The following is a 24,555-nucleotide window of genomic DNA, read 5'->3' on the forward strand; positions in this document are numbered from 1 at the left end:
TGTGTGTGGGAGTGTGTGCGTAGGGGTAGAAAGACAGCTGTTCCCTCATCACTACAATAATACAAAGGACTCAATCTGTGTTATCAAAAGAAGAGGTATACCACATCTATACAAGTCCATGTAATTTACAGTGTAACTATGTACCTGTGTATGCCCACAAACATTCTTTATTCAAGCTCAAATTTCTGGTTTGAGACCAATTTCTTCTCACTACATAGCAGCCCAATAATTTTTTTTTTTTAAAACCTAAGAGGTAATATTATCGAGCAATTTTGTGATAACACGGCTTAACTGAATTACCCAGCTCCCTGCTCAGACTGATACAATTTTTACGATAAAAAGGTCTGTAAAATGGTAAAGCTACACAGCTTGATTGAATTCTGTTAATAATACAGCTCAGTGAAAGGGAACCTACACTAATACAAGTGCACAATTTGATAAAATGTTAAGATAGCCATAACTTGATAAAATGTCATAGTAACAAAATGTATACCTAATGGTGCAATATTATAGGAAAGCTGAAGTGAAATGATTCAATAACAATTTTGAACATGAAAACATATATTAAACTGTTATCATTCCATACTATAATTATATAATTACACTTCAAGATCATACATAATTCAGCAATGATATTGAATTAAATTAAATTAAAGACCTACCAAAGATCTTGCAAACAAATGGTAAATGTGCGGGTATAAAGCTTCCTGCTTTTCCTCTTTACCGATGTGAAGCTGGAGTGAGTGTATGTATAAATATCTCGGATGTAAAAGTGGGGGATAAAAACATACTCACCCTCCAGCTATCCCTGCTAGAGCCCACAGCGCATCAAACTAGTGCTCAAGGGGTAGATGTATGATCTAAAAGATAGTATGCCAATATGCCAGGCAATGAATGAACGGTCAGTGGCACTGACTGTTCCGACTCTGGCAGCTATGAATTTTGCAGGTTTTTTGCCCGTTCACTTTGGCAGTTGCCTGCAGCTCAGCTGTTACTATGAGTTCTGATAAAACAGTTGATTTTTATAAAAACTTGCTTCATTATTATTATCAGAATATACAGTACCCTCTTTTTGGGGTAAAGGCATTATTATGCATGTAGTGGATACCCGCTTCAGCTCCGTATTGTGGTGAAGGGGGTACTGATAACAGCTGCATTTATAATGCACTGAATTGCCCAAGAGAGAGAGTGGAGTTTGCCTGGGCACTGGATATAACACATGGTCTCCCTGATGACTTGTGTGAGGAGGTTCTGCACCTGCGTCTGTCATCTTTTCCCTGCAGCTAAATGAAGAAAAAGCTACTTTTGAGAGGACAAATCCCCATTCTGTGTGCCAGGCAATGACCGTTGCAGCTGTCAGAACAGTCAATGCCACTGACCATACATTGCATGGCATACCGGCGTGCTATCTTGTAGATAGCAGTGCATAGCGTCCTCTTGCATTTGCCAGTAAATACTGCGGTCTTACACAGGGAGAAGATCAATGAGTGGTCCACTTCTCCCCATAATGCCACATAATACCATTGTTTGTTATAAACCCAAAAGTGAGGACTCTGTATTGGTTGCTTCTAACTTTGCCCTTTGGATTTAAGTCCTTTTATGTAGTTTTAAGCTGGGCGCACTGGGCCTATTTCAGATGTGGTTACAGTTAAATCACTGCTGCTTTCATGGAAGCAGCAGTGATGGCACAGAATGGTGATGCAGCAAGCTGCATTTATTACAAGCAGACGCCTCCTTGGTATAGTAGTAATACGACCTGCATTCTCATCACTCAGTCGTTATTGGGCGCACAAGCCGCCCATTGCAGACACCAGGAAATTTCCATTCTAAAATGGAGATCCTTAACCTCTTCTCACCCTGTAAACCGTGGCAACACACCTCCGTTTTTACAAACTGTCAACGATCTAGGGCTGGAGAGAGGGCGGTGATGGCCTCAGTCTGCCGCCTCCCTGCTTCCAACGTTGCATTTACTTTTAATCTAAAGCCAGATTTTCTTTTCATACATACAGTACCTCACAATGGGTTAAATGCCGTATCCGCGCACATTATGTTCCATGTTTGTCTGCAAGGATATAAGTGAAATAACAGGAGCAAAATGATAGCATGCTGATATGCCAGACAATGAGCAAGATGTACTAAGCTTAAAAAAGTGATAAAGTGAAGAGTGATAAATAAACAGCCAATCCGCTCCTACCTATAATTTTTCAGACTTAACCTGCAACATGGCAGTTAGGAGCTGATTGACTGGTTGTTTATCACTCTCTCCATTTTATCACTTTTTGAAGCTTAGTAAATCCGTCAGAGGCACTGACCTTTCCAGACCATTCACCCCAACAGGGCCAGCTCTTTCCTTGGCTGTGTTGGTTGCCGACTCCAGGCAGCGTAGTTTATCATGTTTATACATCTTGCTATTGCTTCCTAATCCTGAAGCTCACTCTTAATCTCTCCCTTCTGTATTCTTAGGGTTGAACTCAATTGTTACCAGAAGCCATAAATTACTGCCCAATGTAGCTATTCAAGTTTAGATCCGTTTGGGCACACTTAGCTGCTGGCATCAGTATATCAGCGAAAAGGGACCTGTTTGGAGCACTCAAACAGGACGTTTTGTGTTCTGTCACTTTAGATGGAAGATTGGACAGCAATATCAATTCAATATCCCCTAAAGCCCCATGCACACTAGAATATACAGTGAAAGATCTCTTTCAGAAAGCCTTTTCTGAAAGATATCTATTATTTCATCTTCTAATGTGTATGCTTGATGTTGTTAACGATGAGCGCCCTCCCCCCCCCCGCTCTTGCTCACCTCATATCTGAATGCCAATGCAGGCACACACACCCCCCCCCCCCCTGCTGAGCCCCCGCTGCTGACAATATTGGTGTCTGTGAGGTTGCCTAGTGTGTATGGGGCTTTAGTATTTTCTAACAGAAAATGTACAGTAAATGTTTTTTTTTTGTTTTTTTTTTTTTATGAATGTACACCCTCAAATATCCTTCCCTCTACTATGTTTGCAGTGGGGATGTGCAGATCTGGATCTCAAAACGGGATCTTATTAGCTATCAGCTGTAACATGTTTTGGCTCCAAAACATGTGACAGCCTGATAGCACTATGATCCTGTTTTGAAATCAGGGTAAATCCAGATCTGCACATCTCTAGTTTCCAGTATACACACATACAGTATATAACAATGAGTGTTTAACGCTGACACCTATCTATGTTGGAAATGGAAGGAGGGGGTGTTACTACAATGTAGTTTGGTGGGCAGCACTGCAATTCTTTTAGTTGCACTGAAAATGGATGGTTAATGACAACGTTTGGGCAGGGAGATCTTCGCTAACAATGGTCCAAGAGACCTCTACAAAATTCATAAATCTCCTGGACATTCTTGGGGAGTTGGCATTTATGTTATATCTACTGTATTTAATCATTCAAAGTACTGAACATTGCACCTAATGTGCCGAAATATAACTTTCCAGAGGGAAAATAATATATAAAATTCCACTCCACTGCTCCAGCCTAGCATAGCTGTTATGTAGACTGAAGCTGCAAGCTAGAACAAGGCATGGATGAGTCCCTACTGTTATCACACAAGAAGAAGGCAGTGGGGAAGGAAGTCTGCAAAATCCATGGAGATAGGTGGTGAGGAAGAGAGATATTAAGGGGTAAATTTACTAAGATGGGATGTTGCCCCTAGCAACCAATAAGATTGTACTTCGTTATTCAGCACCTTATAGTAGATAATAGATAGAAATGGATTGGTTGCTATGGGCAACATTCCATCTATAATATAACGCCCCCATCTAAATGTACCCCTTAAAACCAGAAAGACACAGGAGAGAGGAAGGGATTGGCAATAAAAGGAAAGACACAAAAGCAATTGTAAAAACTCCTCTGGCAATGCTTCCGATATCAGCTAGTATATTATTCTCATCTATTATATGAAATTTCCACTTGCAGCAACTGTATGGCGTTGGAAAGCAATTTAGGATGTAATTTTGTTACGATGGGTACCATGGGAAAGCTCAATGTTTATTAAAGGCTAAAGTACTATTGTTTTCCATGTGACAAAGACAGATTAATAATATATTGAAATTTTCAAATGCATTGAATTTTGTAGAATCCAAGATGCTTCAAATCAACCAAGACGAGAATATCAGCCCAAACCACGTCTGAGTTTGGAACTTGCACTGGTCACTGATAACCCCCAACATAATGGAGGGATTTCTCTTGCTGGGACTCCTAAACCATCAGGTATATTCATGACACTCAAATCTGTATGTCATTTTACATAGATGAGTAGATACTATATTTATTAGGGTGCCTAAAGTGTTGTATATGGGAGGTGTAGCCTTCTGTCTGAAAAAGGAAGGGCCAGAGAGGTGCAAACTTCCAAATGGTTTCCTAAGCAGGCAGTGCGTGTACCTTTAGGTAAGGTTACAGAAAATGTAGTAGTCCACTCCAAAATAATAGAACATTTGCACAGCAATGCTAAGGTGATTGTTTTATGCTTAGGCAAGTGTGGCCATTTACTCATGGAATATTACATATATTAAAACAGTTGTTTTAAAAATTAGCAGTGAACACTGTAACTGCAACTTCAGGTATTATTGTGTACACTGGATCCTGAAATCTTTTTAACTATGCAGTTCAAATAATAACGGTATAGATAAACCGCGCTTTATAGTTTGTAGTTAGGGCACCCGTAGTCTGCTTTACATAAATGGTTCTAATTAGGAGCGAATCGACCATAGCACCAGCCATTGACACTTACACTTTTTTTTTAAATCGGATCATTTTGATTGATTTTTACACATTATATATAGCCAATAACAAAATAAAAAAAGAGAGTAAGTAAGGAACTTCCAATAATAATATATAATAGTAATATTTATATTATCGCTGCAGAATAACAGATAAAAAACGAGCTCTGAAGAACTGTAGAAAAGACACCAATACAGGGATATCTGTTCACACATGGGCATGAGGTATGGAAAAAAACAAAAAGTGGAAAAATATAGATGGATACACTATGGAATGTTACTATGTAAACATGTAGCAGAGGTGATTATTGACATACAGACATTGTCAAGGAAGCAGCAGAACCTGAGACCACTCTCCTTGCATATCTAAATTGTCGCTCAGGGAAAAGGGGAAGGGGATGAAGGCCAAGGGCACAGGACTAATTTGTTATGGGGTAAGAAGGTTTTCTCCAATCAACGTATAAATAAAATATATAGTGTTGTTGTGGAGGTGCTCCCAGGGAGTAAGGTAAATACAATTGAAAAAGGGTTGATATTCAAGAGAGAATATCAAAAAAGAAACTCCCGGGTGGGGCACAACCTTCTATAGTGATGTGTATATCAGTCTAAAATATCAACTTTATTATTACTAAAATTGATCCTTTAGATGGATCAATGACAAACATGAGACAAGAACATACAGGTAACATGAATAATAGTATACAATTTGAGAGAAATCGTGAAAATATATTGTGGAAGTCTGAGAAGAGGACTAAATTGCCTCTATATTCGGTATCACAAGAATATCAATATATTTATGTGAAAAAATTATTTCAGACTAGGCACGTCTTCACTTGACCAACAATTGGTTTACACATCAAAACATCAAGAATACAATATATTATCAAAAAAGGGCTCACTGTCAAACAGCACACGTTTGTCTGGTGAATATATTTTAACTATAATTGGACTGCAAGGTCATAGATAATGTGAAGATGGGAGCAGTGGTGAAGTACCTGAGCTATATGTACTCGCGGGGTGGCTGCTGTCTGTGCTTACGGTGGCAATCAGGTACTTGCACAGTTGAGCGGACTCAGCGAGTGTCACAGGTACGAAACTGGAGAAAAAGGGGGTTTCTGCTGTCTCCAGGGGCGACCAACCTGGCCCTGTTATACAGAGACAGCGCAGAGTCAGGTAATGGGTCCTCTGGAGATGAGAGAACCCTGATTGGAGGGGGTCAGTAAAGAGAGCACCTTCACTGTGAGTCCCTGGCATACGCTACTGTCCAGTGTGTATGTCCATAGACGTAGTGAACACTGGTTGAGCGGTATGCCTGGGTGGTGAATTGCAGAAGGAAGTATAGATTGCACTGCGGTACTATTGTTTTGGCTTCTGAGTCACTATTGTACCATGCAAAAGGTGATAGTGAGAAAAAGATTTTTCAGAGAGGTGCAAGTCTATGCTGCCACAAATTTGATGGACCTATTGGCCAGGTGGCCTGTGAAACGATGTTATAGTATATTGCTGATGTTAGGAACCCTAAAAGGGAAGGTGACCAGAATAACCCTAAGATATACTGAGCTAAATGTACACAACAAAATAACAAACTGAGATACAGCAAGAATAGGCACAGGATTCTGACAGGAACAGCTCCTAAGTAACCAGGAGGCGGATGATGCAGGGAAGAAACTGCCGCAGGAACGCAGGTCAGAAGCCGGAGAGTTGCCAAAGTGAGAAAGCTGCAAGGCGCCCACAAAGGATTATAGCCAGCGTCTAAATGGTGAAAGACGCCGGTATTTGAAGAGGAGAAGCGCGCGCAAGGCGCGTTCCGGGTCGCGCCGTGATGACGGCGCCTGCAGAGAGACCCGGACGGCTGCAGCGTCGCTGCTAGGCAACCCCCTGACGCCCGGACGCCGGGCAGGAAGTAGCCAGCGTAGACGTTGCCTGGCAACGAGAGTCAGAGAGCCGACCGCTGTGCGCCCCGGAGGACGGGGAAGGCTGTGCACGGCGGTGACCTCTGACAGTACCCCCCCCTCGAGGAGAGTTCAACCGACCTCCAAACCTGGGTTTGTCAGGAAAGGACTGAAAAAATCTCCTTTTTAGGCAAGGAGCGTGAAGATCCTGATCCATGACCCAGGACCTCTCTTCAGGTCCAAACCCCCTCCAATGAACTAGGAAAAATAGTTTCCCTCTAGAAATTTTGGAGTCCAAAATGGAATCGACCACATACTCCTCCTGACCCCGCCGTAGGATGGGCAACGGCCTACGAATCACTGGCTGGAGGGCAGGTTTGAACAGTGAGCAGTGGAAGGTTAACCTTCTTAATGATTTTATAAGGGCCAATGAAGCGTGGACCCAATTTGCGTGAGAACTGCCGGAGCTTGATGTTCCTGGTAGAAAGCCAGACCCAGTCTCCCACCTTGAACAGGCATGGTCTCCTGTGGCGGTCAGAGAAGTGTTTGGCTGACATAGCAGCAGAGAGGAGCGCTCCCCGAACCATGCGCCAAATTTTTCTCTTAGAAGCCAACCACCTAGAATTACCCACTTTGGCATAAGTGGGAATGAAAGAGTTTGCTCTAGGGTGGAAACCGTAATTGCAGAAAAATGGAGACTTCTTGGTGGCGGCATGCCAGGCATTGTTATATGAAAACTCCGCAAATGGCAAGTTCTCAACCCAATCCCGCTGAGTCTTGGAGACGTAACATCGCAGGAACTGTTCTAAAGATTGGTTAACCCGCTCAGTCTGACCATTCGACTGGGGGTGAAATGCAGATGAAGGACTCAGCTTAACTTGTAACGCTGAACACACCATCCTCCAGAATCTAGCAACGAACTGGACCCCTCTGTCCGAAACAATGTCAGATGGCAACCCGTGAACCCGAAAGATATGAGTGATAAATAAAGAAGCTAAAATCTTTGCCGAAGGTAAGCCCTTCAGAGGAACAAAATGTGCCATTTTACTAAACCTGTCTACCACCACCCAAATGGTATTAAAACCTGAAGCTGGTGGCAAATCCGTAACAAAATCCATGGAGATGTGCGTCCAGGGTTTATCAGGGACAGGTAAGGGAATTAACTGACCCAAGGGGGAAAGTCGAGATGACTTATTCTGGGCACACGTGTTACAATTGGCGACAAAATGTTCGACATCTCTTTTCATTCCTGGCCACCATACCGCACGTGATAATAAAGAAAGAGTCTTAGAGACCCCTGGATGGCCAGCGGACTTACAAGCATGAAATTCAGAAAAAACTTGTTCGCGAAGTCCTTGAGGGACAAATAATTTACCATCCGGGGTAGTGGCTGGGGCCGAGGATTGAGCTACAAGAACGGAATCCAAGAGCCCTTGAGTCAGGCCTGCCAGAATACATGAAGGATGAATAATGGGCTCGGGGTGAGACACAGGATCTTGTAAGGCTGAAAAGCTTCTTGACAAGGTGTCCGCAAGAACATTCTTAGCTCCAGGTCTATAGGTAATAATAAAATTGAACCTGGCGAAGAATAACGCCCATCTGGCTTGCCTTGAATTCAATCTTTTGGCCGAACGTAAGTAAACCAAATTTTTGTGATCGGTAAAAATTGTGATCTGGAATTTGGCCCCCTCCAGCCAATGCCTCCACTCCTCCAGAGCACATTTGATGGCCGTAATTCCCGGTTACCTACATCATAATTAGCTTCGGCATCCGAAAACTTCCTGGAATAAAAGGCACAAGGATGCAACAACCCATCAATCTTGTCCCTTTGGGAGAGGACAGCACCCACCCCGATCTCTGATGCGTCGACCTCAAGGACAAAAGGGCATTCTGGATTCGGGTGACGAAGGATTTGGGCAGAAGAGAAAGCCTGTTTTAGTCTTTTAAAAGCGTCCACAGCAGAACAACACCAAGACCCAGGATCCCCTCCTTTTTTTGTGAGAGCAACAATAGGAGCCACAAGATCCGAGAAGTGAAAAATAAACCTCCTATAGTAATTGGCAAAGCCCAAAAACCTTTGTACGGCCTTTAAATTAGAAGGCTGGACCCATTCTTGAATGGCTTTGAGCTTAACAGGGTCCATAGAAAAGCCTTTGGGAGAGATTATGTAACCAAGGAATGAGATGGTATCTATCTCGAACTCGCATTTCTCGAGTTTGGCAAATAGATTGTTCTCTCTGAGCCTCTGGAGAACTGCCCTGACATGCTGACGATGCATATCCAAAGAAGAAGAATAAATCAAAATGTCGTCAAGATAAACTACAACAAAAACACCTAGAAAGTCCCTAAGGACATCATTGATCAGATCCTGAAATACAGCCGGGGTGTTGGCTAGGCCAAACGGCATGACTAGATACTCATAATGACCTGAGTGAGTGTTGAACGCCGTCTTCCACTCATCCCCGGCTTTTATGCGGATCAGATTATAGGCTCCGCGTAAATCAATTTTTGAAAACACCACAGCTGAGCGCAGCTGATCAAAAAGAACAGAAATTAAAGGCAACGGATAAGAGTTCTTTACCGTAATGTCATTCAATTGACGAAAATCAATACACGGACGTAGGGTCCCATCTTTTTTTTTACAAAAAAAAAACCCGCTCCAACCGGAGACTTGGAAGGCCTGATAAAACCCTTTCTCAGGCTCTCCTCCACGTACTCCTGCATTGCCCTCTCTTCAGGCAGAGACAAGGAGTACAATCTACCTTTAGGTAGTTTAGAACCAGGTAACAAATTAATGGCGCAATCATACGAACGATGCGGAGGAAGTGAGTCCGCCTCTTTTTTAGAAAAAACATCTGCGAACTCCGCAAACTGGGCCGGTAAGCCAGAGGGAGTAGGGGTGGTGAGAAGAGCTGGAAGCCTGATACAATTCCCAAAGCATTCTCTACCCCACCGTATCAATTCTCCGGACCTCCAATCAAAAACCGGATTGTGCTTTTTAAGCCACGGAAGGCCGAGCACAATCGGTGCGATGGGAGACTGAAGAACCAAAAAACATATAATCTCCGAGTGGGAGAATCCAACCCGGAAATCCGATAACTCGACATAATGAGTGATGGCTCCTGCGGCCAGAGTACTACCATCTAAACCGCACACAGAAACCTGCGAAGCTAACGGTAGCAGGGGTAACCCCAGATCTTTGGCAATTTTATTATCCATAAAATTAGCTGCCGCGCCAGAATCCACTTATGCTTGACCCTCCCAAGAAGAACTAGACACTTGAAAACTGGCAGGAAGAAACAAAGAATCAGATGAGGAGAACAAAGAACAGCCCGAGAAGACACTCCCCATTACTTCTCGGCTTTGCCGTTTTCCCGACAATACTGGGCATCTGTTTAAAATATGATCTTTAGAACCACAATACATACACAGACCCAGTGTACGTCGACGGACCTTCTCCTTGGGAGTCAGCCTGGAAAATAATCTGGTTGTCCCAAGCTGCATAGGTTCACCCAAGTCGGGAGGAGACTCCTCAAAGGGCTCAGAACTGGGTAACGCCTGAACCCCCCTTTCACCGCGTCTCTCCTTAATTCTCCGATCGATCCGAATAGCCAAAAGGATCAATTTATCAAGAGAAGGAGGAGAGGGATACTGTACTAAACAATCTTTGATACTATCCGTCAGACCTAGGCGAAACTGACTTCGTAATGCTGGGTCATTCCACACAGAATCAGGAGCATAACGTCTGAATTTAGCACTGTACTCCTCGGCTGAGAGATTACCCTGTTTGAGGGCCCTAAGATAAGCCTCAGCTGACGCAGATTTATCAGGATCGTCATAAAGAATACCTAACGCCTGAAAGAAGGCCTCCACAGAGCGGAGAGCCGGATCATCCGAACCCAAACTAAAGGCCCAAGATTGCGGGTCCCCTTGAAGAAGGGATATTACCAGACCCACTCTCTGCTGCTCGGTACCTGAAGAGTGGGGTTTTAACCGGAAGTATAATCTACAGCTCTCTCTGAAATTTACAAAGAGAGGCCTATGGCCGGAAAACTTTTCAGGAAAATTAACTTTGGGCTCAGGCAAATGAGTCGCAAGGTTGGAGTCAACTTTAATAGACAGGTCCTGTAACTGTTTAGTAAGGAGAGAAACCTGATTGGCTAGAGCTTGTGCCGCATTAGGATCCATACAAGCAAGGGGCTGCTGAGGACTTACTAAAGATATAAAGGATCCCCGGATACCCAGCTAACCCTGGGAAAAAAAAATGAAGCAACAACTGCAGGGAAAAAATAGGGAGCCGGGTGATACCGACCAATTTTAAAGGCTGGCTATACTGTTAGGCGCTGAGCACCCACCCTATTCAACAGTACTGTGTCGACACGGCTCAGACGTGCTAGGATACCTGGCCCACAATGAGACTGGAATAGGTCCTAGCTGGTAATCATTACCGGTCGATTGGCGCAACACCGAGACCAAGGGACATGAGGGGGCAGGGCCCGATGAGGCCAACAGGAGTGGACAGGGAACTGACCAGAGTGGATAGGTCAGTGGGGAAAGGGAGAGTCTGTCTCAGCCGCTGACTCTGTTGCCACCCTATAGGTCCACCGGAAGGTGCAGGAGCCCTAGATCTTCTCGCACGGCAGCCACGTTTGAAGCACGGGTTAAGCCTGTGCAACTCCGGTGCCCTCCAAAGCGTTTTAGGTGGTGGCGACAACCAACCGGCGGAGGTAACAGGTGGACAAGAGGAGAACTAACTAATACCCCGGTAGCTGAGACAGGGGGCCCCAGGAAGGAAAAGGGAAGGTGACCAGAATAATACTGAGCTAAATGTACACAACAAAATAACAAACTGAGATACAGCAAGAATAGGCACAAGCAAGGTATGGAACGATACCACAGGATTCTGACAGGAACAGCTCCTAAGTAACCAGGAGGCAGATGATGCAGGGAAGAAACTGCCGCAGGAACGCAGGTCAGAAGCCGGAGAGTTGCCAGAGTGAGAAAGCTGCAAGGCGCCCACAAAGGATTATAGCCAGCGTCTAAATGGTGAAACCGATTGAGAAAGCTTCCTAAAGTGAAACGTACGTCTCGGTTGTTTCAGGTCCCCGCTGTGCACGAGCCGGACCCTGCACGCTTCACACATCGTTATTTGGCTCTCATCGCTGCAAACAGCACGACCCCCCGGCCAGCTGAAGGCTCCTACTAAATGCCGACATAGCTGACAGAGAAATACACCGGCGGCTCCGTCCATCTGCCGCCGACGGCACTAATCCCAGGACGGGACATTTCATCATCGTCTGTCTCCCGTCATAACCTGCTTACCAAAAAGCTAAAGGCTTTCACTGATTAACAGCGTAGCCGACGGAGATACACACCGGCGGCTTCATTTACCTGCCGCCGACGGAATCAACCCCTGGACGGGATATCTAATCACCGTCCGTCTCCCTCTGTAACTCTTACAGATACTGCTCACTTCAGCCGCCTTACAGGACAAACAGCGGAGTCCACGGCTGTGCCTGTGGAAGTCTCAGAAGACGCTGTGGATTCTTCAAAACAACGCAGAACTCCTTATTATTTTCATTATCTATCCTCACATACAGACTGCTTCTTTTTATCTATTTACTGTGACAGTCTATATATCCAACACCACGGATGATATTCACCTTGCCGATTGGTTGCAGTATTTTTACTGAAGCATACACACTGGGGGATTTCGCTATCTGATGTCCAGAGCCGCCAGCGATACACCCTGGACCGGGTGTCCGTGAGTTTAACAGCCCTCAGGGCACTGCCTCTGTGATAATAAATATAAAAATACATCCCCTGTGATTCTAACTACGGGGTTATTAGATAATAATCTATTGTTTATACCTTGTTGCTCTATACTTAATTACAGTGGCTCATCACCTATTGCCAATTTAGTGCATATACCATATTGCACCTTATTTGATTACAGTGGAGTGCTACTTGTGTACAGAAAACTGTGACTCTGTAACGCACAGAGACAGAGTGTTGCACCATACTTAAATATAGTGGTAGGCAATCTACTGCACAAAGCTGTGTGCTTTGCACTGCATAGGGATTCTTTCTCTATCTCTTGCACCTTGGTCCATATGTGGAATTATATCCTGAATTAAAAAATCACTGCAGAGGAGATAACTTAATCATACCTGAGTACTATCCATAATCGATACTACAGTGTTATTTTCCATCATAGGACCATAGGTCAGCAATATACTATAACATCGTTTCACAGGCCACCTGGCCAATAGGTCCATCAAATTTGTGGCAGCATAGACTTGCACCTCTCTGAAAAATCTTTTTCTCACTATCACCTTTTGCATGGTACAATAGTGACTCAGAAGCCAAAACAATAGTACCGCAGTGCAATCTATACTTCCTTCTGCAATTCACTACCCAGGCATACCGCTCAACCAGTGTTCACTAGGTCTATGGACATACACACTGGACAGTAGCGTATGCCAGGACTCACAGTGAAGGTGCTCTCTTTACTGACCCCCTCCAATCAGGGTTCTCTCATCTCCAGAGGACCCATTACCTGACTCTGCGCTGTCTCTGTATAACAGGGCCAGGTTGGTCGCCCCTGGAGACAGCAGAAACCCCCTTTTTCTCCAGTTTCGTACCTGTGACACTCGCTGAGTCCGCTCAACTGTGCAAGTACCTGATTGCCACCGTAAGCACAGACAGCAGCCACCCCGCGAGTACATATAGCTCAGGTACTTCACCACTGCTCCCATCTTCACATTATCTATGACCTTGCAGTCCAATTATAGTTAAAATATATTCACCAGACAAACGTGTGCTGTTTGACAGTGAGCCCTTTTTTGATAATATATTGTATTCTTGATGTTTTGATGTGTAAACCAATTGTTGGTCAAGTGAAGACGTGCCTAGTCTGAAATAATTTTTTCACATAAATATATTGATATTCTTGTGATACCGAATATAGAGGCAATTTAGTCCTCTTCTCAGACTTCCACAATATATTTTCACGATTTCTCTCAAATTGTATACTATTATTCATGTTACCTGTATGTTCTTGTCTCATGTTTGTCATTGATCCATCTAAAGGATCAATTTTAGTAATAATAAAGTTGATATTTTAGACTGATATACACATCACTAAAGAAGGTTGTGCCCCACCCGGGAGTTTCTTTTTTGATATTCTCTCTTGAATATCAACCCTTTTTCAATCATATCTAAATTGTCGCCACCTATCCCGGGTACACTCAAATTATCTTGCAGCATTATGTGAAATATACAAAAAATGCTCATGAGCCAAAGTGCTGTCAACTAGGGAAACCCAAGTAGTAAAAACAGATTGAGATTCCGGTAGATTCAATGGCCCAAATCTCCTGTGTCTGTAATGCAGGACCATAAAAGATGCCCAAAAGTGGCCGACAATGTGCAGCATTTCAGACAAGTAGCATCAGTCCTGCCACCAAATCTCGGTAACCATACAGGGATCAGGAATATCCTATGTTACAAAATAAAGCTGAATTTGTCTGAATCTAATGGAAGTGGTACAGGCTTTAGGACTCCCCAATGCCAGTTATCAGGATAAATTGTTCACTAGACCGAGGTCAGATTCCCACTTAGTCCTGAGTTGGAGTGATGAGCAGACAATATAAAATGATATATACAGGCAAGAATTTTGTGGAACTGATGGAAGGCAAAAAAATTTATTAAGAGGGGAATTACATTCACTTATTACTGTCATTAAAGTCATTCAAATTTGTCCCAAATCTCCATTTTGAAAATCTGTTTCATGATGAATTATCTACGTCAGTCAAGACCGTGCATATGAGAATTTACTTGTAAAGCTAACCAGCTGACTATGTGTACAGTATTTGAACAAACTGATATCAGGAAAACACAAACAGGGAATGCATTTCATTGTTATCACTAGCGAATACCCAGTGGATAGTAGGTGCTAGGTAGGTGCATGCCCTGGGTGATGGATGTGGTACTGTACCTATAGTTGCCTGATGTGAGAAGACAGAGCAGAGAAAAATTACTGCCTTGCCCTGGGTGACACAAATTCTAGTTTCAGCCCTGTAAAAGGTCCCTGAAAGTTTGACAATTTGATAGGAGTTTGGGCGAGAAAAGCGATAAACCACCAACCAATCAGCTCATAACTTTTCATGGCAGTTATAAGCAGATTGGCTTGTACTTTATCACCCTCCATTTCATCATTTTTCAAGCTTAGGACGTCTGCCCCTGTGTCTTGATTTTATTTAGGATTAAAAGCCTCTTGGGGGTTTATTTACTAAGAAGGGAGTTCTATTGAAGATGGGATGTTACCCATAGCAACCAATCAGAATCTTATTTTGCACCTATTAGAAGACAATAGATTAGTTGCCCATAGCAACATCCAATTTTTAATTGCACTCTATCGGTATTGTATTTCATTTATTGGACCACAACTGAAGCAGGATCGTACTGTATACATGAGTGCTGTATATCCTGTGCCTATATGAGAAATACAAGTACAGTATTTCAACCAAACACAGATTACACACCAAAGGCACACATTTTAACCCATTTATTTCTCACTTTAATTTTAAGTAATTTGTTCAAAGATTAATATACAGTATATTGTTTGTGTTTTATACCTTTCTATTGCATACTAATAAATGTTGTTATAAACAATAAAGATTGTCTTTGAAGAATACACGGTACTTGTGTACTATCACGGCGCCCATCGCATCGCAGACCATAAGGCATGCGATGGTATGAGATGCAATGCGACGAGATTTCCCCCGATGTCATACAATGTTAAAATTGTATAGCATTGTATATGGCATACAATGCCATACAATGCGATGCGATTTTAAATTGTATAAGCACCCTAATGGGGGCTTACAATGTTAAATGCACCCCCACGCCACCCCCACTATGAACGTGAACCCAAAGCGTGGCGAGCGCAGCGAGCCCGCGAGGGGCGGCGGTTCGCGTCCTCCGACCTTTTCATACCCCCACTATCGATGTCGGCGTGGAGTTGATTTTATATAGTGCGGTGAGCGCAGCGAGCCACCGAGGAATACATGTAAAGTAATACGCGTCCCCTCGCGGGGCTCGCTGTGCTCTCCACGCTTCGGGCTAGGTGGCTCGCTGCGCTCGCCACACAATATAAAATCAACTCCACGCTGACGTGGATCATGGGGGTATGAAAAGGTCGGAGGACGCGTACCACCGCCGCTCGCTGCGCTCGCCACGCTTCGGTTGATGTTCATACTGGGGGTGGCGTGGGGGTGCATTTAACATTGTAAGCACCCATTAGGGTGCTTATACAATTTAAAATCGTATAGGGGGCTTATACAATTTTGCATCGCATCGCTGTGCATCGGGTGTATGGCATGCGATGCGATTAAAAGTCGTGCGACTTAATATCGGGGCGCCGTGATAATACACAAGTACCGAATACACTATAAAACCAGATATATATAGTTGCAGGTGATACTATAATAAGGAGCACCTCCTGGAGACCGCCTAGAGGTACTAAATATTCCTATGATACAGAATGTGTATTTGTCAGAGCTGTAATTACACATTTTAGCACCTTTGGCAAGAAGAGAAATGTATGCTCCTTATCCCTCAAATGTTAATGATATGAACCTCAAATATTAAATCTCCTACTCTACTATTCTGTATTACTCTCTGGGCAGTTGACCATTTTGCACATCCCTAGAAACTGAATTGGTATATACAACTCACTTTAATAGTCATGTTTGTTTGTAACACAGGTGCTCCCTTGGATCAACCATGTTGTCGGGCCCTCTATGACTTTGATCCAGAAAATGAAGGGGAGCTTGGCTTCAAAGAAAGTGACATCATCACTCTTACCAATCAGATTGACGAAAATTGGTATGAAGGGATGCTCCATGGCCAATCGGGCTTCTTTCCCATCAATTATGTTGATATTCTGGTCCCGCTGCCCCACTAAGATGTCTGAGATAAACAATAATTCAGTTTGTACCACTGTTTTTAAATGCTGCTTACTCCAGATCACAAGTACAAGTGCAGTGGCTTTAAATCCGTTACATTCCATAATCATTTATATTTTTTCTTTCTTTCATTTTTGTTTATATGTGTTCTACTTTTGTTATTGTATTTCTTTTATGGTCTTAGTGTCCTTTATAATGAATGCAGGTATAAAAAGTACTTGTCGTGGCATCCTTGCTTCCACATGGATACAGTTCACAATAGTCTTAAAATGCCCAAGCGATATTGTTCTTTTTATGCTAACTTCGCTCCTACTATGTTTTTCCAGAAATAAATGTTTACAGAGCAAAAACTGTGCTGCGGCCACAATACAGAGTTGTTTGCTTGACTTTATTCATTAAATTCTATTCTCTAACATTATAAAAGACAGAAAAACAAACTATTGTTTAGACATCCTTCCATTGTCTTAAGTAGGAATCTATATGAACATTGCTGTGGTTCATTCCACTATAAAAATGTCTAGCTTATCATTTAAATTATGATGTTTCTTCAGTAACTTATTGTTTACATCACATTTCAATAAGCTGTAATATCACTTTATTTTCTGATGCATGTACAAATGAAGCAAACAATATTTTCCTATTTTAGTAGTCTGAATGTCCATTACAAGAGATACTGTAGGAATTAATCGATCCTGGATGAAGTGGGACCAAAGAATGTTCTCCGTTACAATATATTTTATTTAATGCATTAATCTATTCAATATTTCTAGGTTTTCCCTATGTTTGTAAATAATTATCTTTTGAAGGTTTTCATATGTGGGATTATGTGCTTCTTGCTGTAAATTATATGGATATTAGAAGTCACCTTGGGGTTCTGTGATCATTGATTGGTTCAAGGCTACAGGTCGAGTACTTTATGTATATGGTAGGGATCTCTTAGCTGAGATGTTAATACGTATTGGAATTTATATATGTATAAGCATTATGTTTGCAATATATATATATATATATACACACATATATAATAATGAGTATTTAACACTGTTGTGTGTAATTATAGCAAGTTAATGTCCTCAAAAATCATAATAAATGTAGAAACTTGGCTACATTCCTTACACATTAATAAATAAATAAAACTGGATATAAAATAAGATCCCCTCTACTATACCAAACCTTGCCAGACCATCCCAAACTTCATGCGGATCCTTCCAGTAACAGCTGCGTTAACTGGAAAAGTATTGCCAAAATCTGGAGTATTGGCACATCTATAACTGCCCCATCTCTTTATAATAAGGGTGATAGTTCGTATTTTAGATGTTATCTTTAGAAGGACACATTTATACCAGTAAAGTTTTCAGGCATATAGGGTGAGATTTAATGCCGAGGTCAACGGCAGCTAGATGTCCGCCGAACTTGGATGTTTTTTAAAGGGGAATTAACTTCTAAGGCATGGTTTGCCTTGTAAGGTAATTATCCTTTTAAAAAAAACATCCGAGTTCGGGGGGACATCTTGCACTGCCGCTGAACTCGGGCGGCATTAAATCTCGCCCTATATGCCTTAAATCCTGGATATTAATTTTCCATAACATTTACATAAAATAAGTTGTACTATAACAAGTGTTGGCAAATAAAGCAATGTATCCCATAGTGCCCATACACTGTGCAATGTATGGATGCAATGCGATGCGCACTCCCGCACACATCCAATCGCACACCACATAATGTATTTGCTGCCCGTTTTTTATGAACTAGATTGCATTGCATCTAATTCAATACGCACAGTGCTATAGCACCTTGCATGCAAACTAGATGCGATACAATCTAGTTTAAAACGCACGGTGGCATCGCACCTTTTTGATATGTCTTCCTTCTACTAAACAAATGTAACCGTTCTTAACTGCAGTACATTTCATATTGGTTTATTCTTGTTCATTTTTCTTTGCAGCCATTAAGCCTATGCTGATTTTTAGGCAGAGAACAAAAATCTTTTAAGAGTGGAACATTAATAACAAACTAAATCCTGCCTCAATCCACCCAACCACACCTGAATTTGCTTGATACCATTCCCAATTTTCATTATTTGAACTAGGAAATCCCACCAAAGCCAAAAGTATGCTCAATGACATATTTAGCCCTCCAAGGGCCTCTTAAATTTCCATGCCATTGTACACTCCTCGGGAGGCGAAGAGGGTGCCCTAACACACATTCTGCACAGGGGTTGAGCCGCATCCAGCCGTTCGCATAGATCAGTTGAACTAAATAACTGTAAGACTACAACGATACAACTATACTGATACATTTGTAAGTCAGTGATGCTTGGAGGGAGGCATGTTAGCTGGGGCATATTTGGTTCATGGTCATGCCTCCTCTTAGTAGCAGTGAGGGTGGACACGGTGTAACTGGGTGCAAGGGAAAGACCTGCCCATAGCCGCTGCAACCCCTGAGTATGTTTTATGCCTAATGTGTAATATTGGCTTAACAATGGGTGAAATCAACACATCAGAATCAGCTTTATTGGCCAGTACACAGGGTTTTTATTAAATTATAAATTGGCTGCACATTTATCTTTTCTTTTTGTTTTCATTTTAGTTACAATTAGGAGGTATTTTTTCATTGCTATGTTTCTCATAAGTAAATGTTTTCTCACATGTTCTGTATGCATTGTTTTCTTTATATCAACATTTGATGATAGAATGCAAAAAATGCAATGTGCACAACTTAATGTATTTACCACATTGTGCATACTGTATATCCTAAAATTCCAAAATCGTGACGTTTGGTAAATATGTATGGTATATTATTATATATATTTTTCTAGTATGCACCTTTTTATAAATAGAGTTGATTTTACAATTTTTTATTTTTAACTTTCAACTAGCATCTAAACTCACTGCAACACATTAATAATGCCACAGCTTTACCAGTATGCTACTACAGAGCCTGGTACTGCATGTGGCTGCTCTATCTGAGCATTGCATTTTCATATCTACTGCGATCTGTAGATTATAGATCTATGTATAGAATTTCCATTTTAATTTCATACAATTTTTTTTATGTTTCTCTTATTAGTTCCTAGCAGCATTTATAATCATTATAGGTCTGCAAATACACACACAACCTTATTCACCGTAACAGCACTTTGATCACTTGTCTCTACAAAGAGATGCAGTGTGACTTCACATTATTACTTAGTTACATAATGAGGTACATTCAATATGGGAGGCGAGCTATATGGTGAGTATTCAAAGGCCTCCCCTTCACTCGCCATTTCCACCTTGCCGGTTTCCTGAGGCTAAGGTGGAAACGGCGAGTGCGGCCATCAAAATGGCGGTGCTCACCACGAAATGTAGCGGGCTCGCTGCATTGGCTGTGAAACTTGCCGTTTAAGGGAATCAGGATTTTTGCAAAACATTGAATATGGTGAGGAGGGTTGGAGGAGGGAGTATGTCCTTTCCTCACCCAAAAAAAGCTATCCTCGCCATACAAGCCCCCCTTGCCGCCCCCATTGAATATACCTCATAAAGCACCAGCATACTCTGTTGCGCTTTACAGCTGGGAGCAAAACAGTAATACAACATGACTGGGTAATAAACAAAGGTAAGAGAACTCTGCTCACAAGCCTATAATGTACAGTACATACATTATTAAAACATAAGATTTACATTGAGAGTATGAATGAAACTGCTATGATTTATAATTCTGCCTCTCCCCAACAACTGCACAAGAATATTTCCCTTACTGCAAGGTATAATATAGCCAATCATGCTTGAAGCTTCAGTCAACCAGCCAATCATGCAGTTTACAATGCATTGTGTGCTGCAGTATAGAAAATGACTGGGGATGGGCAACAATATATGGTAATTATGTATTATCTGGGCGCCCAATTTTTTCATTGCATGCCACTACTTAAGGCATGCGATGCGATTTTTCATTGTAAAGACACGATTTTTAATTGTATAGTCAACCATGGGTGATTTCATACCCCCACTATACAACAATGCATGGAGTTGATTTTATATAGTGTGGCGAGCGCAGCGAGCCCAAAGCGTGGCGAGCGGACGTGGATTGCTTTACATGTATTGTGCGTGCGCTCGCCATGCTTCAGGCTCGGTGGCTCGCTGCGTTCGCCACACTATATAAAATCAACTCCATGCGTAGTTGGATAGTGCTCAAAAAATGCTCAAGAGAAATACTTTGTAAGACAACCAGCTAACAGAATATACTGAATATACTGAATATATTAGTAGTAATAGGTTTGTCTGGGCTATCCAATCAGCCCTAATATCCAGTACTTGAGGATTATGATCAGCAGCCAGAGAGCAGCGATAACATATGGTATTGAGACTTTATCCAGAATCCAATGTGGTATCGCATGATAGCCTGTCAGTTTTTGGATAATAAAAACAGCCTATAATTGGATAGCGTGATTTTTTATTGATGGTCATTCTTGGGCTGTTTTTATTGACTGACAGCTAATTGGTTTTCCCTTAAGTTGGTAATGAAAAGCAGCAGTTAGATATTAAAACAACACAAAATTGGGAGGTCTTTAAAGTATGGTGTCTATCTTTCACCAACTACCATAATTTAGCCTGTTCAGCACCTTGAGTCCTTTTGGAGAAAGAGCACTATATAAGTAAAAGTATTATTATTACAAGTAACCAGCACATCAAAATGAAGGGACAACATAACAGTGATGTAAGCACAAGCAGCTGTGTGCCCCTGTAAGAAGCAGCACTTGAATTACTCCTTTGGGCACCATCTAGCTGTCGCTAGCGCACAAAACACTTGATTTTCTCCCATAGAGGTGAGGAGCAGTGTTCCCCCTTTATTATATAGGATTATTAAATATTATTAATAATCCTGTGTAGTTAATAGGAGCCCCCTCATTACCTGAGATGCTGCGGCTCACATTGTTGGAGGTCTTAGTCCATTTTCAGTTCCACAGATCTATACTGAGGAGGGCTAGAAGACTGGAATATGAGCTACAGCAAAATGGAATGGCTGGGAGGCACGGCTTCTGAGACACATGCTATGTAAGGGAATTTCCTTTAGCAGGTAGTCCCTTTATATCTACTAGAGAACAAAGATATTGCAAGTCAGAAATTGTTTAGAACTCACATTCAGGCAGATGTATTAAGCCTGGTGAAGTGACATGGTGGAAGCTGATAATGCACCAGTCACTCAGCTCCTAATTGTCAATTTTCAATCACAGCTGATTGGCTGGTGCATTATCGCCTTCCCTTTTAGCACCACTTTGTCACTTTACCAGGCTTAATACATCTTCCCCATTATTAAAAATTTCTCAATAATTGCAAAACGGTAGAAGTATAGTAACAGTTGGCAAAGGCAGGACAGTGAAAATTGTTATGTGTTGATTTTCACAAATCAATCTTATAACCTAAAGCAATGTTTAACTTTCACCTAACAACCAATCCCTCCAAATAAGTCAGCAGTGACCATATAAGTATAGTACAGTAGCTTATATTAAACATTTTGGTACATGTATTCTGCCCTCAGTGAGGACAACATGTATACATGATCTATGTGCTGGGCAATTAAGACTTGTGACTGTATTTTTAAAAGCAAAATCATCACTTTGGTTTTGGTTGTTTCCATCACCCTTATTCTGTGTGTACAGTGTTGTGTCTAGCATTATGATTTTGTAATAAATGTTGCAGTCCTTAGAGTTGGGCTATCCAGAGTTCTATTTATCTAAAGTGTACAGATTGTCTTTTTTTTTCTTTTGGAACTTAATGTGCTGCTTCGGATGTGCCACTTCAGTACTGGATTGATTAACATGAATGCAAAGCTTATTGCTTCATGTATTAACGACAGTATATCACAGAAAGCATTTACATTGAACAATAAACTGTGCTAAAAATATTTCTGCATGTGTCAATTCTGTTACATTAAATGTCACCGAAGCAAAAATGAAAACCATAACTAATCCTTTAAAGACATATGAAGCTAGTGATTTTTTTGTGATGATAATCAGTGGTACCAAATCTTTTCTTTAACTATCATTAATAGTGTATTTTAACAATTGCTCCTATAACTTCTATCACCAGAATAGTCCATTAAAGGTGATTAGTAGACCAAGAAGACAAGGGCCTGATTAAGGGTTCCAGCCACCCTAGGCTAATACAGGTGGGGGAGCCAGTCAAGGCTCTCACAGGATCTCCTCTTCCCGGCTTCCCTGCCTCAGTGCTAGTGTCGATCAAAGCAAGCACCACTGCTTTCACAGTTCCTGGGAGATCTCATGAGGCCTTGCTCGTCCTCAACTCCAGCAGCACCAGGAGGCACTCACCCTAGCGCAATCTATAGTGCCAGCACTTCGACCCCCCCCAGGTCCCAATGTCCCAGCCTATTGGTTAATCAGGCCCTGGGGAAGACTAATCTAGCAATCAGACCTTCAGCAGTTTAGAGTACCATAATGGTACTCTAAATTGGTCATAGTACTGCCTCCTTTTTTCATAGACTAAAAGTACTGGCTGAAATTTTTCCATATCTATAGGACAAGGTTCATAGAAAAGGCACTTGTGTAGTTTCACGGCTATGCTACATTTTCAGCGTAGGCTAAGCTATGTTTTCAGCGTAGGCTAAGCTATGTTGTCAGAGTAGCCCAAGGGCTGCCTAGCGTAGTCAGCATAGTTACTCCATGGCAGCCCTGCGTAGTCAGCATAGTGTCCCTAGTTACCATACTGTCCCTGTGAGCTGCAGCTCTGTCCCCGGCATCCCTGGTAAGCCTAGTGAGCGCCTCTCACACAGTTTACAGTACCATTACATTTTTGGTCATAGTACTGCCTCCTTTTTTCATAGACTAAAAGTACTGGCTGAAACTTTTCCATATCTATAGGACTAGGTTCATAGAAAATGTACTTGTGTAGTTTCACGGCAGAAGGCTAAGCTATGTTGTTAGCATAGCCCTAAAGGCTGCCTAGCGTAGTTACTCAGCGGCAGATCTGTGTAGTCAGCATAGTGTCCCTGTCAGGCAGCTAGTCACCATAATGTCCCCGGGAGCGGCAGCTCTGTCTCTAGCATCCCTGGTAAGCCTAGTTAGCTCCTCTCACACAGCACCGGTAATTGCCAGATCCCCTGCGCTGGCAGACGCCGGCAGAGAGGCGCTCCATCTCTCTGAGACGCAGGAGCGTCTCAGACACTTGTGCATATCAGTAATTATTGTGGCAGTGTACGGCAACCCTCCCTGTGTCCGCTTCAGGGAGACGACAGGGTTAGGAGTTTGGTAGTGCATGCGTCTCCTGCACAAAGGGGGGGGGGGGGTGCGGTGCGCAAGTGCTTTGCATATCACTGGTCTAGTCCTACACTCATTGTCACACAATCATTTCTGCCAAATAAGTTCCCAGCATCCATGTTTATAAAATGTATATTTATATTAATGGTTTTGTTGCATGAACCCTTGAATGTTTTAGGATAGAGTGGGAAAGGGCTATACAATATTTTAAAGATTGTTAAAATGTATGTGGTCCATTTTCATTCAGTTAGTGTCAATACTTTGGAAGGTGCAGTTTTTCAAGAGCGAGCCACACAGTGGTGTGGCCAATTAAGTGGAGGAGAGGTACTAAGCGGATCAGATAGCTTGGCTATTACAGTTGGAGCCAAAAGGGAATTTCGGAATTGGTGCCCTTTACATCATAATGACTGAATGGCACAAGCTGTAGGCGTAAAAAGAAAAGGCTCACCAAGGATAAGTTACTAGTGTAAAACACGACAGATACACTTCTTTATAATATCTGCACTTCAAAATTAGTCACAAGTACCACACCATGGGGTTTATTCTAGTTCATTCTTTCTGACAAATCCTTCTTAGATGGACAAAACCATGTGCACTGCAGGGGGGCAGATGTAACATGTGCAGAGAGAATTAGATTTGGGTGAGTTATTTTGTTTCTGTGCAGGGAAAATACTGACTGCATGA

The 24,555-nt window shown here is 42.2% G+C and overlaps 1 protein-coding gene across 1 annotated transcript in view; it reads left to right on the plus strand.

The window, feature by feature from the left end:
• The window catches only part of SH3GL2 (SH3 domain containing GRB2 like 2, endophilin A1), a 170,872-nt gene extending 148,370 nt beyond the window's left edge, over window positions 1–22,502 (plus strand). The window contains exons 8-9 of the mRNA XM_083184428.1: window positions 4,117–4,250; window positions 16,419–22,502. Coding sequence (XP_083040554.1) covers window positions 4,117–4,250; window positions 16,419–16,618 — 334 coding nt within the window. The 3' untranslated portion in view covers window positions 16,619–22,502. The remainder of the gene's footprint in view (window positions 1–4,116; window positions 4,251–16,418) is intronic.
• The last annotated feature ends 2,053 nt before the right edge of the window (window positions 22,503–24,555 follow it).

Source organism: Crinia signifera, chromosome 1 (assembly GCF_055691185.1).
Source record: "Crinia signifera chromosome 1, ASM5569118v1, whole genome shotgun sequence".
Classification (NCBI taxonomy): Eukaryota; Metazoa; Chordata; class Amphibia; order Anura; family Myobatrachidae; genus Crinia; species Crinia signifera.